Source organism: Hermetia illucens, chromosome 2 (assembly GCF_905115235.1).
Source record: "Hermetia illucens chromosome 2, iHerIll2.2.curated.20191125, whole genome shotgun sequence".
In the NCBI taxonomy this organism is placed as follows: domain Eukaryota; kingdom Metazoa; phylum Arthropoda; class Insecta; order Diptera; family Stratiomyidae; genus Hermetia; species Hermetia illucens.
The window spans coordinates 125514012-125529323 of NC_051850.1; the positions used below are offsets into that span (position 1 = coordinate 125514012).

Sequence of the window (15312 nt, forward strand, 5' to 3'; positions counted from 1 at the left end):
TCATTTTTCGTTGACTTGGGAGTTAAGATCAATTTTGGCCAACAGATCACCATTAGCGCTGATGACTTCGACTATACAATCGTAGGAGGCTTTCTGGGGAGTTCTTGAGGGGCTTAAAGTGAGCGATGAACATCTTTATTTAAGATGTGATAAGACGAAGGTACTCCGTCAATCCATTGGAACATTTTCAAGGTCTTATGTAAAACAACGTCACCGAACTTAGTGGAGAAGAACATGCAAAAGGAGGTGTAAAATTTTTCTCCACCGAATATAGTCAATGCTGGCCTCAGTTCAACTAAGTACAAATGGGATAAATGTCCACTCAAATATGTTTATATAAAAAATGCACAAAACCGTTCATCCGTGAAGCGTACAGTTACCCGACTTGCTGTCTTTATAATCGGATGACGACGTTATCTCTGGTGGGAGCTAGAAGGCAAAAAAGCGAGCGACACACCTAGGTCCATTTGCCCGATTATTTTATATTTATATCAAATTTGGAGATTATGTTAGTCATATTTGATATTTGAATAATTTAAGCCAAAAAGAGGTAAGTTGCGTGGCATTAGTCCACTGAAGGGCTTAACTAGAGTTTTCGAACTGCCGCATGTATAGTATAGTATGTATAGTGACTCATCTGAAAACAACAAAGTTTTAGTTTTACATTACTAACTTATTTATCAAGAATATGAACCTCAATGCAGGTGAAAATCAAAAATTTTGAAGCTGTTAAAAAAAATATTTTAATTTTCATCATTTTTTTCACAAATTATGCAAATTTTACGTAATTAACATTACTGTAATATTATTTAAATTATAATTCTGTCGCACGAAAATTACAGCTTTCTTATAGGATTCTATATAAGACTTAAATTGAAATTTATTCGCTGATAGTTTAATTATTTATCTATTCAAGGTCAAGTACAGGGTGCCGCAGCATAACTTCCTTTTTTAAAATGCGCGCCACTCAGTTAGTTGATGTCATAGCGGAGCGCTAGTGGTCTCGTTCAAGAGGGGATACTGTAAAGTTTTGTCCCGACACGGTTCAGTCGCCATCATGCGTTGGAATAGTGAGGAGCGTGCCTTTGCCATTGAGGTTTACTTTTCAAGCGGATGTTCGGTTATTGCAACACAGCGTGCATTTCGGAATCGCTTTCATTTAGCCCCGTTGGACTATCCGATCGTTCTGTGAGAAGAATTCTTCGTGATGATTTTCATTTTCATCCCTATAAGATGGCGATAGTGCAGGAACTTTCAGAACGTGACTTCAATTCTCGGATGAACGCGTGTGAGCTTCTTCTTGATATCGTTCCCGAGGCCCATTTTCATTTGTGTGGGTCGGTTAACAAACAAAACATGCGCTACTGGGCTGACACCAACCCTCGAGAATTGCATCAAAAGCCTTTGCATTCACCCAAAGTCACAGTGTGGTGTGCAATTTCCTCAGCTGGAATTATTGGTCCCTGGTTTTTTGAGGAAAATGAGATTACAGTGACAGTGAATTCGGACCCGTATGTAAACATGCTACAGAATTTTTTTTTCCCACGGCTAGAAAATTTGGATTTGGGGACACTTGGTTTCAACAAGACGGTGCAACAGCACACACTTCAAGAACATCGATGGCTGTTTTGAGGGAACACTTTCCAGAGCGCCTTATCTCAATTAGAGGCGATTTGGAATGGCCGGCACGCTCTCCCGATCTGTCCCCTTGTGATTTTTTTCTATGAGGTTTTTTGAAATCCCGTGTTTATGTGAACCGTCCAAGAACCCTACAAGATTTGAAGACCAACATCCAAGAAGAAATTGCCAACATAACACCTGCTATGCTAACAACAGTCATGACAAACGCCAGAAATCGGTTTACGCAATGTATGGAGAATGGGGGACGTCCCCTAACAGATTTGATCTTCAAAACAATGTAAATAAAAACTTTAGACATGTACCTACATTATAAAAAATAAATAAATATTTTCCGGCGCACGGTTGTGTGGAAATGTCAGCCAGAAATATTGCTTCAGGCCACCACGTTAATCTATCGATGATTGTGAGGCAATATTTAAAGCCATGCGAATTTCGCAAGGGGCCAAATATGTCGATGTGGATCGTGTGAAAACGATTGGCAGAGCGATGGAATGAGCCTACTTTTTCTTGTGCGTACTTGGTGAATTTACACTTCCCGCACGCGATGCGCCTTCTGGCCCAGGAGTTGACATTCTTATTCATTGATCGCCAAAACTATTTATTTGCCAGTGACCAGCCGATTCGTTGTCCGGGATTTTAACCTCCGAAACACGTGACAAAGCGTCTGTAACTACATTGTCATGTTAAGCTGTATTCAATTTCAAGTTGTATGCGTTGAGGATCGCTTGATGTTGTGCGGATTTATGCAAGAAATGACGATCAAAAGACCCTTGCAGATCCTTGATTGTTGTAGGTTGTGAGAAGTTTGTGATTGCCTGAACCAAGTCTGGATCCGGGTGGATCGTGTGACCTAAAAACTTCACCTGCTGTTGAAGGAATTTGTATTTGTCACCGTTAAGTACAAGCCCGGCCACAACAAGACGTTTAAAAATGCATTCGAAATGTTCCAAAGAAGAAGAAGAGGCGACCAAAACATCATTCAAATACACGAAACAACAGTTGAGGTTTCGCAGAATTGAGTGGATGAACCTCTGAAAAGTTTCCGCCGCATTGCACAGACCAAAAGGCACTCGTGTAAACTCGAAAAGTCCGAAGGGTGTGCATACTGCCGTTTTCGGAAGGTCTTCTGGAGCTACAGGGATTTGATGGTAAGCTCGTAAGGTCGTGAAAACACGGCAGTTAGTGAGGTTGTGCGCAAAGTCGTGGATGAGTGGTTTGGGGTAGCGGTCTGGAATGGTCTGAGCATTCAGACGTCTGTAATCGCCACATAGTCTCCATTCGCCGTTGGACTTTAGGTTCATGTGTACTGGAGAAGACCAGCAGCTATTTGATGGTTTGCAAATATCCGAATTCTTCTTTCTTTTGGGGCTTTTGGGGTGGTAATAGACACAGCTTCGAGAAGATATGGGGGCCAGGAGTGCGGATGTGGTGCTGTACATCATGCTTAGCTGGCTGCGAAAGACTACTTTCGGTAGTTGTTGTATTTTTTGGGTCGGCTACTTCTTCAAAAACGGTAGAAAGACTGATAGTAGAACAGGTCTATAAGAGACCTATTCTATAGATTCAATAGGAATCCATAGTGATCTAGAAAGCATGCACCTATTATGGGGCTGCTGATGTCCGCTTTAACAAAACGCCATGAAAATGTTTCTCCAAGTCCTAAACTTATGTCTACCTGCCTGTAGCCATAAGTATGTATGGTCGAGGAGCCGCCGCTAGTTTGAGTTGTTACGGAATCAGTTTGTGATACGAGGAGAACTGAAATGTCTGTGCCTGTGTCGATTAGGTAATGGCAGCGTGGAGCTGCGTGTTGCGTAGCCGCCGCAAGAGTTCCCAACGAGTTCAATTTTGTGAAGCCGTGAACATGGACGGGCTTTGCCTTGTCGGCAAAGATGCGGTAATACCAGCAAATTGGAGGACTCGTTGAGGTCCCTGACGCGCGACACTCTGATCGCCTATTTCGGTTGGCGTGCCGCGAACGAGTTCGTGACCTAACTACCGAACGTAAAGCTCCCGCTGTTGACGCTAGTTTGGCTGCGAAGGTGGCTACTGTCTGCTGAAACTCGGCCAGTGGGCTCCTGCGTAGATTTTGTCAACGGTGTTTGCTAACACCTCCAAAGATCCGGAGTAGGCACAGGCCAAGATGGTTTGGGTGCTCTCTCTCCGGGAGTCCCAACCACAGCGACTTCAGACACTCAACCCCGACCATATCTCCGCCTAACTGCTTCATCTCACGTAGCAGATGGTTCGGTGAGCAGTCACTTAAGGTGAGCTCCGTCAGTAAGTGATTCACAGGAACGCTTTAACATTTTTTTCAGTGTATTCTGGGATAACTATGTTAACGACCTATACAATAAAAAAAATTGGTCCTGAAAACATTCTAATGTGGTTTACCATCTATTTTAAGCAGAAAAATGGAAAATTAAAATCTAACAATAAATTAAAAAAGTGATTACAACTTTAAGAAACAAAAATACCTACAAAATTAGGCCGAACTTTATTTTTTCATTACAAATCTTGATGAGTTTCTGAAATATCCAATTCGGTATTTTGGTCAGCTAATAGTAATATTTTGATTAATTTAGGGCAAAATGATTTTGATTTGATCGTTCTCTCTGTTTGTTTCATGTTTGAGGATGTGAACATCACCATAATGTATGGCATATATCAAGATTGCATTCCTCCCTGGAGAACTGCGGCCTCTTCTGATAATTGTCTTATGGACATAAGCTACTTTCAATTATAGTATTGGTTGAACTTATAGAAGGCTTAGCATATTTGTTAAAACAATAGCAAATGCAATCCTAGAGGGGAGAAGCGAAAGGATTATTAGAGTTGATTAGAAACTGGCGAATGCTAGATGAAGTCTTACTGTCAGATCGCCATTCCTTAGAATTCAGTTTGACAATTGCAGGTGAACAGTCTCTAATACAAAAATGGAATCCTAAGAAAAGGGATGGATCAAAGCTCAATGAATTTCATCGTAACAAAGCCCCTAGGCGACTCAGGAATGCTTTGAAGATAGAAGATTAATTGGAAACTCTCAATCGCTCACTTTTAGAATGCTTTGAAGAGGTCTGTCCTAATCCCCTACGGCCAAAGTAGTAAAATGGTTCTTTGGTGGAACCAAAAACTGCAAAGACTCTGGAAATCAACCAGACAACTTCTGAATCGTATATTCGTGCTTCGTAAAACATTCGAAGGTAGACTTCTTTACAGCATACTGTGAGCAACTGGAAGGCTAAAGAGACTTCAAGACTGTGCAGAGTCCTTATAAGGGATCAGTCGGTCAAGTTGGACTCTCCCAAAAACCGGATGGAACTTTCACGAACTCCAACTGGACATATCAGAATAGGAATTATACGTAAATAGGAAGCAGAATCTACGGAGCATTTGCTATGAGAACGTGGTGCTAATGCGTTCCAGTTGGAATGGGTAGCATCACATCCACTAACGGAAATCCTGCGATACATAAACGAATCTGGGGTACTCCGTTGGACGGGGAAGTCCAGTACAATGGTCCCCCACCATTTGAGGAACCACCGTCTATGCTTCTTCCTCACGGCAAACACACATATATGCGGTTACGTAGGTTCAAGTAAAAAGGAAAAGTTTTCACCCCTCCTGTTGTGGTATTTTGTGTCATTCCGATGTAAATCGTGTAATGTGACTACCAACATTTTTGGTACATTGTTTCAGGAGAAAGAAGGTTGAAGAGCGCACATCTAAACAGGTAGGAGACGATGCAATGAAGGGACGAAAGTATTTATTCCTAAGTAATACAGATAGCGCAAGGAAGGCAACGAAAATTAACATAATCGATTACAAGAAAAGTGTATGAACTTCAATTTTGATGTTATTACGCAAGAACAACTGTAAGGCAAAAGTACATCGTATTGGAAAGGTATTGAATTACTTCGGCGAGATTTCGTTCGTAGTTTCCTAGAATGAAATTATTGAAATTATATTTGCAGGAGATATGCCGGGTATTCACCTGGAGTTTAAGGAAAAGCTACTGCAAATCAGATAAAGATTTACCGAATGTGGAGACATACCATATGGAGTTGGCGTGGGACATTATACAATAATCACTTCTTGTGCTGAGAAGGAAATTTACTTAGGGATGTAGACTTTTGGAAGATAACCGACCTAAGATGGCGTTTTGTAGCAAATTAAAGCATAGCACGTTAGAGTGTCCTTCTTTTTCATGTTCTAGTCAATAAATACCAATTTACTCACTCTGGTCGCTTTGAAACCCCAACTGATTCCCGCCGTCGTGGCTGAGGGTTGCATGGACATATGTCGTAAGTATAAAGCTCCGTACCCACAAAATCAAGATTTTACTATTGCATACCACAGAACTGTCGTGTCCGCGCGTCCATGTATTGGCATCTGCCAATGTATGGTGTTTTTTAATGGACTTTTATATGAAATGCGAATGATATTGCGTTGTTTTCGAAGTTGCATTGTTTTCGAACTGTCTCGTTTCACTTATGTCTAATTTAGTAGGTTATTTCATAACGTATATGATGTGATATACTGCATTAACCAAAACCGCTACTTTGTTTTTGCGTCGAAAATTTAGACCTATTTCACGAAGTGACCGCAGGCAGCGAAACATTACTAATTCAATTTTTGAATCATTTGTAATTTAGAAGAACGTGATATTGCCAAATATTAACTTCGTCTTGGTTTCTGATGAAAAGTACTGAAATCGACCTATTTTATTAAAAAAGTACAAAAAAAAAAGGAAAAATACCAAGTTATTAATGAACGTAAAAAAAGTCAACACAGTGAACAACTAAATTCGAAAATCGTCATTTACTGAACACTAACCACTAAGAAATATAATTTAACCAATACATTCCGGACACAATCAAACAATGAATTAAAAATAAAATAAGGAGCAAAACGCTAAGTACTAGTTTGGCATATCAGGGCTACACTACGCTTAACCCAATGAGTAGCTGACTTAGTTGTTTCTAGAAGTATTGGCAAGACGTAGTTGGTTGAATGACCGGTAGTCGATAATGTTCCTCGGCGCTCAGCAGTCTTGTACAAAGGACATTTATACCTTTCTCCTTCTGTCAGCGCTGTTATCAGTATTGGCTAAAAAAATAAATAAACTTCAAAAAAATAAAGACCTCTTGTTACAACAATCTCATGCTTACCATAAAGTGAATACACGGAACCTCTTCAACGAGAACTTTGGGGTCTTGCTCTTCCAGGCGTCCTCTCCACTTAGCACCTTCGAGGAATAACCCGTTGACGTATACTCCATCTGGAGGCATCCTTTCCATTCTGGATGGAAATGGAAAAATATTAATTTTATTACTCTAATAGTTTTGCTTCATTTCATTTCCACTTACCGTTTAACGTAAAGTACTTCGAAGTCAAAAGTTAGTGTATCGATTGGAATTTTGTACTTTCGAGCGAAATTTTGCATTGCGCCTGTGAGGAAGGCTTGAGTGAAGTAGAATCCAGAAATCCAGAACGTCGGAGGCTTTCCACTATTAAACCTGCAAAACGAAAAAAAATTTTAATTTTAATGACCCAACTTGGATTGAATCACGGAAAAAGGCTTAGAAACGAATGCTTTTTAATGGTGTCCTGAATAGGAAATAAGTCGGGAAAAGGAGTAAATTCCGCGCCATTTAGACAACCTAAATTTAGATATTTTTGTTTTAGTCAGACAATTCAAGACGCTAAATAAATTATATCTCTTCACCGGTCTTCCACGCATCTACTTGATCCTGTTGCCTAATCTTGCCAGAAGTTTAACTATCTAAATGCTCCTCAGCACTACAACATTTTATTTGTTCCCTTGCCCTTGGCAACTATTCCTCCAATTTCATATAAGAGACATTAAATAAATATCACATATTCTTCAACTAATAATTTTTGGTTTGAATTAACAAAAACAATCCCAACTTGAATTCATTTCATTAATTTTCCTTGACTAGAATTAAATAAATTATTCTTCTATCTGGATTGATTCTTGAAATAGTTGGTAATACAACCGCATTTGCAATTAATCTAAAATTTAGCGAAGTTATCTAATATGATCTAGGTACGAATACCATCTCAACGGACAAAAAAACGTGGCGATGTTGCTCAAAGGCAACCTAAATCAACCTAAGGAACACACAGTTCGCTCCGAGTTCTCGAAGCGAACGGCCATCAAGAGCAGAAGCTGATCGAGGACCGTTAAGAACCAGAAGGAAGTATACGTTCTGGACAGTGGTTCATTCACGTTCAAAAAAAGGTAATTATTATAAGAACATTGAACTAAAAAATGTTTGTTACATTCCAGAGCTGCTGCGCACAACAGCAAGTACGGGCGTGGGGACAGGATGTCCGCCAAGAGCTGTAAGATGATACACCCTGAGGAGATGTCATCGGAAGAAGAAGGTACCTCTTGAGAGCTGCAAGCATTGAACGCGACCTTCCTCGAAAAAAATCGAGGAGCTGAAACAAGAGAGGAATCCTCCCTTCGAGGGATGCCAATCGTAAAGTCGCCACATGAAGAACGCGAACAACGGCAACATCATCGTGAACAACGGCAACATCATCGTGAACAACGGCAATATGAACGTGAACAACGACAACATCAAGAACAACAAGACCACGAGCAACATGTGGAGCAACAACAGAAAAAGCAGCAACGTCATCAAGATGGAGAGATGTGCCTCGAAGTCGTCATCCAAGAAGAGGAAGGCGATGAATTCAACTTCGTCCAGCGGAGGAAAAAGAAAAACAAAGAGAAGGTGGGTGTAAGTAAAGTTGATGTCCCTCCGGTAAACTCTCAGGCACCCTTCCCAGCGACCCGCTCAAAAAAGGCAAAAATTCCGCCCATCACTGGGTATAAAACCAATCTTCCGCAATTCTTGAGGATACTAAAAGAGAAAGGGTTAAAAGCAACCCTAAAAAATACGAGTGCCGATATTATTTTCGTTCAAAGCCTTTAAGATCACGCAGCGATCTTCAATCTTATTAAAGAAAAGGTGCTACATGCCACGACCAGCACACCACCAGCTTTAAGGACTCAGTCCTTAGTCACCCGTGGTCTTCACAGAGAGACAGACCCGGCTAACATAATGCGCGAACTCAACAAAGAGTACACGCACTCAAAGTTGAAAAGCGTGTTGAATCTAGTCCCGCGAGCCGACAAGCTTACACACAGCCTGACCCCGGCGCTTCACTTGAAGTCGCAATGGGGCCTGTTCATGGCTATTTTCGAGCCAGAACAAGAGTTAAATGAAGCGTTTAAGGTGAAATATATTCTCCACCAGAAAATTTCGCTTGAGAAAGTCAAGCCGATTCAAGAAGTGCAGGGCTACAAGTGCCAAATCTTTGGGCATATCGTCATCAATTGTTCCATTGTGCACCGGTGCGTGAGGTGCACGAAAACCCATGTGCGAGAGGAATGCCCAAGTCTCACCGCAGACAAACCAACTTGCTGCAATTGCGGCCAATCCGGACATCCCGCCAACTACCGCGAATGCCCAGGATACAAGGACATGGTTGCCAGAAGGGAAGCTGGCAGGACAAAAAAATGTCGAGACCATGAAAGCCAAACAGGCGGTGACTCTGATGTCACAAAGCTTGGTCAAACCGGGCGTTTCTTACGCTCAAGCAGCTAGGAATACTTTTCCTAGGGCTGCAGCGCCCCAAACTCCTCTTACCCAAACAACTACGAACACTATTCCTAGAACCGCAGCCCCTCAAGTTCCTCAAGGCAACAAGTTGGCCTTAAAAAACATGGTCAAAGTGCTCGTTTCGGCCCAAACAAATGAACAGCGACAATTAGCCACTATCCAACTTTTGATGAGTTTATGGAGTTAAAAATCGTCACTTTTAACTCCACGTCCTTGGTCTCACAAGCCCAACGTGCCACCGCACAAGAGTTGGTTGATCCCTGAAAGCAGACTTCTTCTGTGTTTCAGAGACAACTGCGGTACCGCCCTTTTAGTCAGAAAAGACTATGCATTTGCGGAAATCTCCATCAAAAACCTGCAGACCTGTTCCACGGCAGCGGCCTTAGTTAAAACTAACGACAGTAGACGCATCTTAATAGCTACAGTCTACATAAAATGTAACTCTCCCTCTGAACAACTGGGCCAAGACTTACAAATCTTGACCGATCTACAATCAAAATCTAAATACCTAATTTTCGGGACTTTAACATACGGCACACTTCCTGGAGCGATTTGGCAAAAAACCGAAATGGGGTTGCCCTCGAAAAATGGATCCATAATCAAAGTCCATTAAACCAGCTTGAGATGATCTTGCCAGACACACCCATAAGACCTGAAAATCAGTCAATACTTAACTATTTTCTAATGTCTGCAGACACCATTCTCACACTGAGTGTTAACGTGCAAAACCTTACCAGGAATGTCCGATCACTTCGCAGTGGAACTTAAACTTTTATTAAACTCTCAACTGCAAAAGCGAGTACCCAGCACGATAGGATCATTCGCCCATACTAACTGGGAAAAGTTCAGGGCAAAATTAGCACCACAGCTAAACCTGAAAAAAATCACTGTCTCGCAAAATCTAACGGACAAAGAAATCGATGAGGCCATCATCTTGGCTACTGATGCCATCAACTCTGCTACACGTAGAAACACAAAGCTCCTCAAAATCGATGAGATTCAGTTCAATAAACTGCTGCAGGAGATGATAACACACCTGAAAGTCAGACAAATCTGGCGCAAAAATCTCAAACGAAACTTCCACAAAAGTGGCAACAGAATTAACACGGAATATAAAGTGTTAATTGCCTTAGTATATTAATCCGTCGAATGATGGAACAATTCTGTAGCAAGGAACTCACCCGCAAGCTAGCAGATGTGAAACCCGGATCTAATATGTTTGAACACATAAATAGGCTGACAGGCCGCAACAATTCCAAACTCACCAAGAACAATGAAAACATCGGCTGCAACGCTAGGAAAGCTCAAATACTCGCGGAGTCTTTCCTAAATAAACTCAACTCTCCTTCGCCTAGTAACAACCAGGGCGTCAGTTCGATTGTAGACACGACAATCAAAGACTTTCTTCATGAACATTCACTCAAATTAACTAGCTTCTCCACCTCTAACTCATCCTGCAAACCAAATAACCCAAAAACCTTTTTGAGCTTATCACAGCTCGCAGCCATCACTAAAGCCTTAACGGCGAAAAATCAACCGGACCAGATGACATAGCAAATATTGTCATCAAAAGCCTCCCTAGGGCATAAATTAAATTCCTTCTTGCAGTCTTCAACAACTGCATCAATAATGGTTACTTTCCCACTACTTGGAAAGTAGCAAAGATAATCGCCATTACGAAAAAAGGCGGCTCCCACGAACTACAAAACTCTAGGCCCGTCTCTCTCCTCTCCAACTTGGCCAAGCTCTTCGAAAAAGTATGGACAGTGGGATTAGTCCAATATTGCGATCGGAAAAACATTATTCCGGACCATCAATTTGGGTTCCGGGCAAAGCACGGGACCCAACACGCACTAAGCGACCTTCTTCACGACTCAGTGAGTAGCAGACTTAACATCGATAACATGCATTAGACCTGGAAAAGGCATTTGATTCCGTGTGGATCAACGGACTCATCTTCAAATTAATCAGCCTTGATTTCCCTATCCCGGTGATCAGACTTATAATAAGTTTCTTCGAAGATAGGCATTTTTACGTCAGCGTGAGAAATTGTTATTCCGACCTCCTAACGGTCACTTCTGGAGTACCGCAGGCATCCATTTCAGGACCTACACTCTTCAACATTTTCACGGTCGACGCCCCAATCGCAGAGAGCGGCACTGAACTATTACAGTTCGCTGATGACACGCTTATCTTCTCGTCGAGCCTCCGACCCGGTAAGGCAGCTAACGCTATAGAGAAGTACTTAACAGATCTCTGCAAGTACTACCAGACCTGGGGGATAAAAATTAACGAGGCCGAAACACAGGTTATTACTATTCGGAGAAAATCCAGATACTTGGGAACCAGATCTATTCACAGAAAAGCTAAACGCTTAAAACTACGCATCGGGAATACCGCAGTAAACAGTTCACAAAAAATGAAATACTTGGGAATGCTATTTCATGGACATCTACGATTCGACCCCCACCTTAATCTTGCTCTCAGCAGAGCACGCGGTGCACTAAGTAATATCTACTCTATTCTTCGTAAAAGAGTAGAACTTTGCACTAAATCTAAGCTGACTCTAGGCAAAGTCCTCATAAGACCGATTCTTTGCTACGGAGCCCCTACATGGATCTCTTGCTCGACCAAAGCTATGAAGAAGTGCGGGTCCTTCGAGCGCAGAATTTTGAGACACTGCGTCAGCTTGACGTACAATTGGAAAACCAAGAAGTGCGGCGCAAAAGTTAAACCTCTTCGAGAGTTCACTCTCAACCTGTTAGAAAGATTCTTCGAAAGAACGGAGAATCACTCCAATCCACTCATGAGGCAACTTTATCTGGAAGGTAACTCCACCCCTTTGGCCACATTCTTAAGGCCTTGCCAAATTGTGAGCTCAGCATTAAAACCCGCCATTGTTTCTCTCTTCGACACGCCTTGCTTGGTAGGGGTGCACAGAGGTTAAGCGCGAAATTGTGAGCGCTATAAAAACATTAGTTATAAGAATTAGATTTAAGTATTATTTATTAGATTAGATTAAGTTAGAATAAGTAAGTAGATAAGCCTTCTCGCGCTCTAGGTGCAGGCGCAGTTTTTTCAAATATATGTCCATTTTTTTAATCATGAATTCTCAAAATCAATGTGTAACGTAGATACACCGTAAAAAGTAATGTCAGAGAAGGTCGGGCAGGCCAAACATTGTAATAGCCACCCGTTTTTTTTTTAATATTTAATTATGATACATAAGTTACATTTAGGCTAGAAATAAGAAACAAACGCTATGTATTCAATGTAAGTCACTGGTTTTTTCAATAAATGATTTTAAAACCGGAAAAAAAAACCTAAGGAACAGATTTAAAATATCAAAAGAAAGTAATTTACTTGTACCCGTACCTGATCGAGCTCAGGACACTTTTACTCAAATTGGTATGTATGTTGAGGCATGTCCTGAGATGTGATAGGGTATAACCAGGAGAGCCACTAGATCCGCATATGTGAGACTCTTTCTTGCATGTTCTACGTACGGGTCGCCTCTGTTTTACGATTTAGCGATATTGATGCGGGGAGGAGACTGCTTTATGGCTGTCAGCGAGTGACATTGTTAATATATCTTCGTGTATGTCGCATGATTTCGACCGACCGCAGGTATTGCTAGGTGGTTCTTCTCTTGATCTAGAGGTAGTCTGGTATGCCAAGATCTACAGGTTGAGGAGGGGCGTACTTTGCTTAAAACGGATTTAGCGAAGATTAGATGACAGGATTAGGATGGCTAGCGATCAAAAGGCTATTAGATGAGGGTGTAATATCTAAGTGTCAGCTTAGATGGAACGAAATTGGGAAAAGTCGAGTCACATATGAGTACGTGAAATGTGTGTATGCTAGAGGAAGTTCTGTCGTGGACTTCGGGCTCGAAGGGCGATCAGACTCGAATCTGTAAAGGACTCATGTGAAATGGCTCACCAGAGGCTGAGAAGCTCCCGGCTGGGTATTAGAGGCAGGTCCCCTTGGTTGTGTTTGTGCCCATATCACGATCGGAGCTCCTTGCGGTCTCAAGCATGGAGTTGCGCTGTACAACCAGGGTGGTGCTCAGAGGTGGCGGTGAGGAAGACGGGGCGGCAACCCTGTGGGCCAAACCAAAACCAAGTGGCCGAGGAGAACCTCCACAGTGGTGGCACCGGGAGACGCTGTATTCACTTTGGTTTGCCGACCGTGGTGCAGTAGGCGAATGCTCCAAAGGCCTAATTAGGGCGATCAGACCCGAGTCTGCACGGGGACTCATCTGAAGTGGCAAATTGGTCACGAAACCTTACCAGGGGTATACTGGTACCATGGGAACCGGGAAAGCCCTGGACTCTCATACTTCGGGTGAACTCCCGTTGTACAACCCGGGTGACGCACCCCTAAGTTGCGGCGGAAATGTCAGATAGGCCTCACATCCGGCGATTCCACTCAGTAGAAACCAGCGGAAGGGGCTCTGATTGTGGTTTCCAAATTAATCCGTGCCTGTTGAATACCGTGGGATTATGTCTAAATGGCAGATATTCACGTTAAACCACCCTTCTTGCGAAGGATCAATATGGCGCTGATTACCTTCATTTCCATTATAAAGTACATCACAATAAAGTCGTATGAGAATTACAGAGTTGAAAGGTGTTTTTGGAGGATGTTGATACATAAAGTAAGGAGAGCGGGAAAAGCGTTGCAGTTTGTATTAGAATCGCAATTCCCAAATATAGCGTCTGAATAATTACAAATAACACTGCATCATATTATACACATATATGCATAAGAATATATAACTAAGCAGTGTCGGAAATTCAACAAAAACAAATGTTAGGTATGAATAAATCTTACCAATCTTGTAGCCAAAGTAGCCTATCCACAAAATCAGTCACATAAGAACCTAACGGCTTCAAGCTGGGGTAAGAGCTGGACATCCATTTATTAGGAATCCTTTTAAGTTCGATTGCATAACTGATATTCTCTAAGTCGGGTGTCATTGCAATGATACCCTTCACGGCATTTTGAAGTTCTGTACAAGAGCTTCGAACCACGCCTAGTAGCTTATTGAATCGCTCCATCTCCTGCACCAGGACAGTGTTCATAGATTCATTGTAATCGACCGGATAAGCTTCTTTCGCTGTTTCAATATCAAAACTTGGAGGTAGACTTCCAACGATACTTTTAAGTGCCTCAACAAGAGATTTTTCTGAATCCGCTCCCGAGGCTGTAGATACCTTCCCCATTGTAAGAATCATTGAATCGAGAAGTAACGTGGAAGTTTGTAGATCCCTCGTTATGCCTGCATTTGGATGTAAACCATAGACTTCTGGAGAAGGCATTGCTGGTATGCTCTCTTCAATATAACGAACAACTTCTCGATGTTCTGATTTTCTAGGTAAGGCATATTCCTCACCAGGGGCGAAGGTGTATCGACTATCGTTAACAACACTCTCATTTACATAATCCGCTAAAATAGTAACAATTGCTCGCCGATCCCATGCGTCGGTTACTCGACCTCCGTAATTACACTCAGCGGTTAGGTATGATATGGCAGCATATTGGATCTCATCGTATTGATTCATGAACATCTGCAAGAAATTCAACTGGTTGACTATTTGAAAACAAAGGTTCATGACAAAGTAACCTGCAATTGTTGAACAGAAATTTGGAAATCAGATTCATTAAATCCGTAAGGAATGTTCCAGCCAAGGGGTCCGAATTTTCGTCTTTCCTGGACTACAGCGTGGAAAAAGCAAATCCCATATAAAAGGCGTGTAAACGCACGGTCCTTATTAGGGCATCCTGGAAGAATAATTAGTTTTGTTGTTTGTTTAACGAAGGTTTACCCACCTGTATAGAATTTCTCATCGTTCATAGGCTCTGAATTGTATGACCTCAGTAAATTTTGTTGCAACCCAGTCGGCGGTTCGTTGGTCATTTTAACTCCATTTTGTAGAAGTGAAACTGGAAACTTATCACTCGGGTAACTTGTAAGCCAAAGCCGAAAGTTTGCTAATAAACGACAAAA

At 41.9% G+C, this 15312-nt stretch overlaps 1 protein-coding gene across 1 annotated transcript in view; it reads right to left on the reverse strand.

Annotated features, from left to right (window-relative positions):
- Nucleotides 1–6497: 6497 nt before the first annotated feature.
- Nucleotides 6498–15312, reverse strand: part of LOC119648551 (dynein heavy chain 12, axonemal-like) — a 56416-nt gene continuing 47601 nt past the window's right edge. Inside the window, exons 11-16 of the mRNA XM_038050321.1 lie at nucleotides 15135–15296; nucleotides 14929–15086; nucleotides 14136–14872; nucleotides 7011–7160; nucleotides 6813–6942; nucleotides 6498–6750 (exon numbers count right to left, since the gene is read on the reverse strand). Coding sequence (XP_037906249.1) covers nucleotides 6556–6750; nucleotides 6813–6942; nucleotides 7011–7160; nucleotides 14136–14872; nucleotides 14929–15086; nucleotides 15135–15296 — 1532 coding nt within the window. The 3' untranslated portion in view covers nucleotides 6498–6555. The remainder of the gene's footprint in view (nucleotides 6751–6812; nucleotides 6943–7010; nucleotides 7161–14135; nucleotides 14873–14928; nucleotides 15087–15134; nucleotides 15297–15312) is intronic.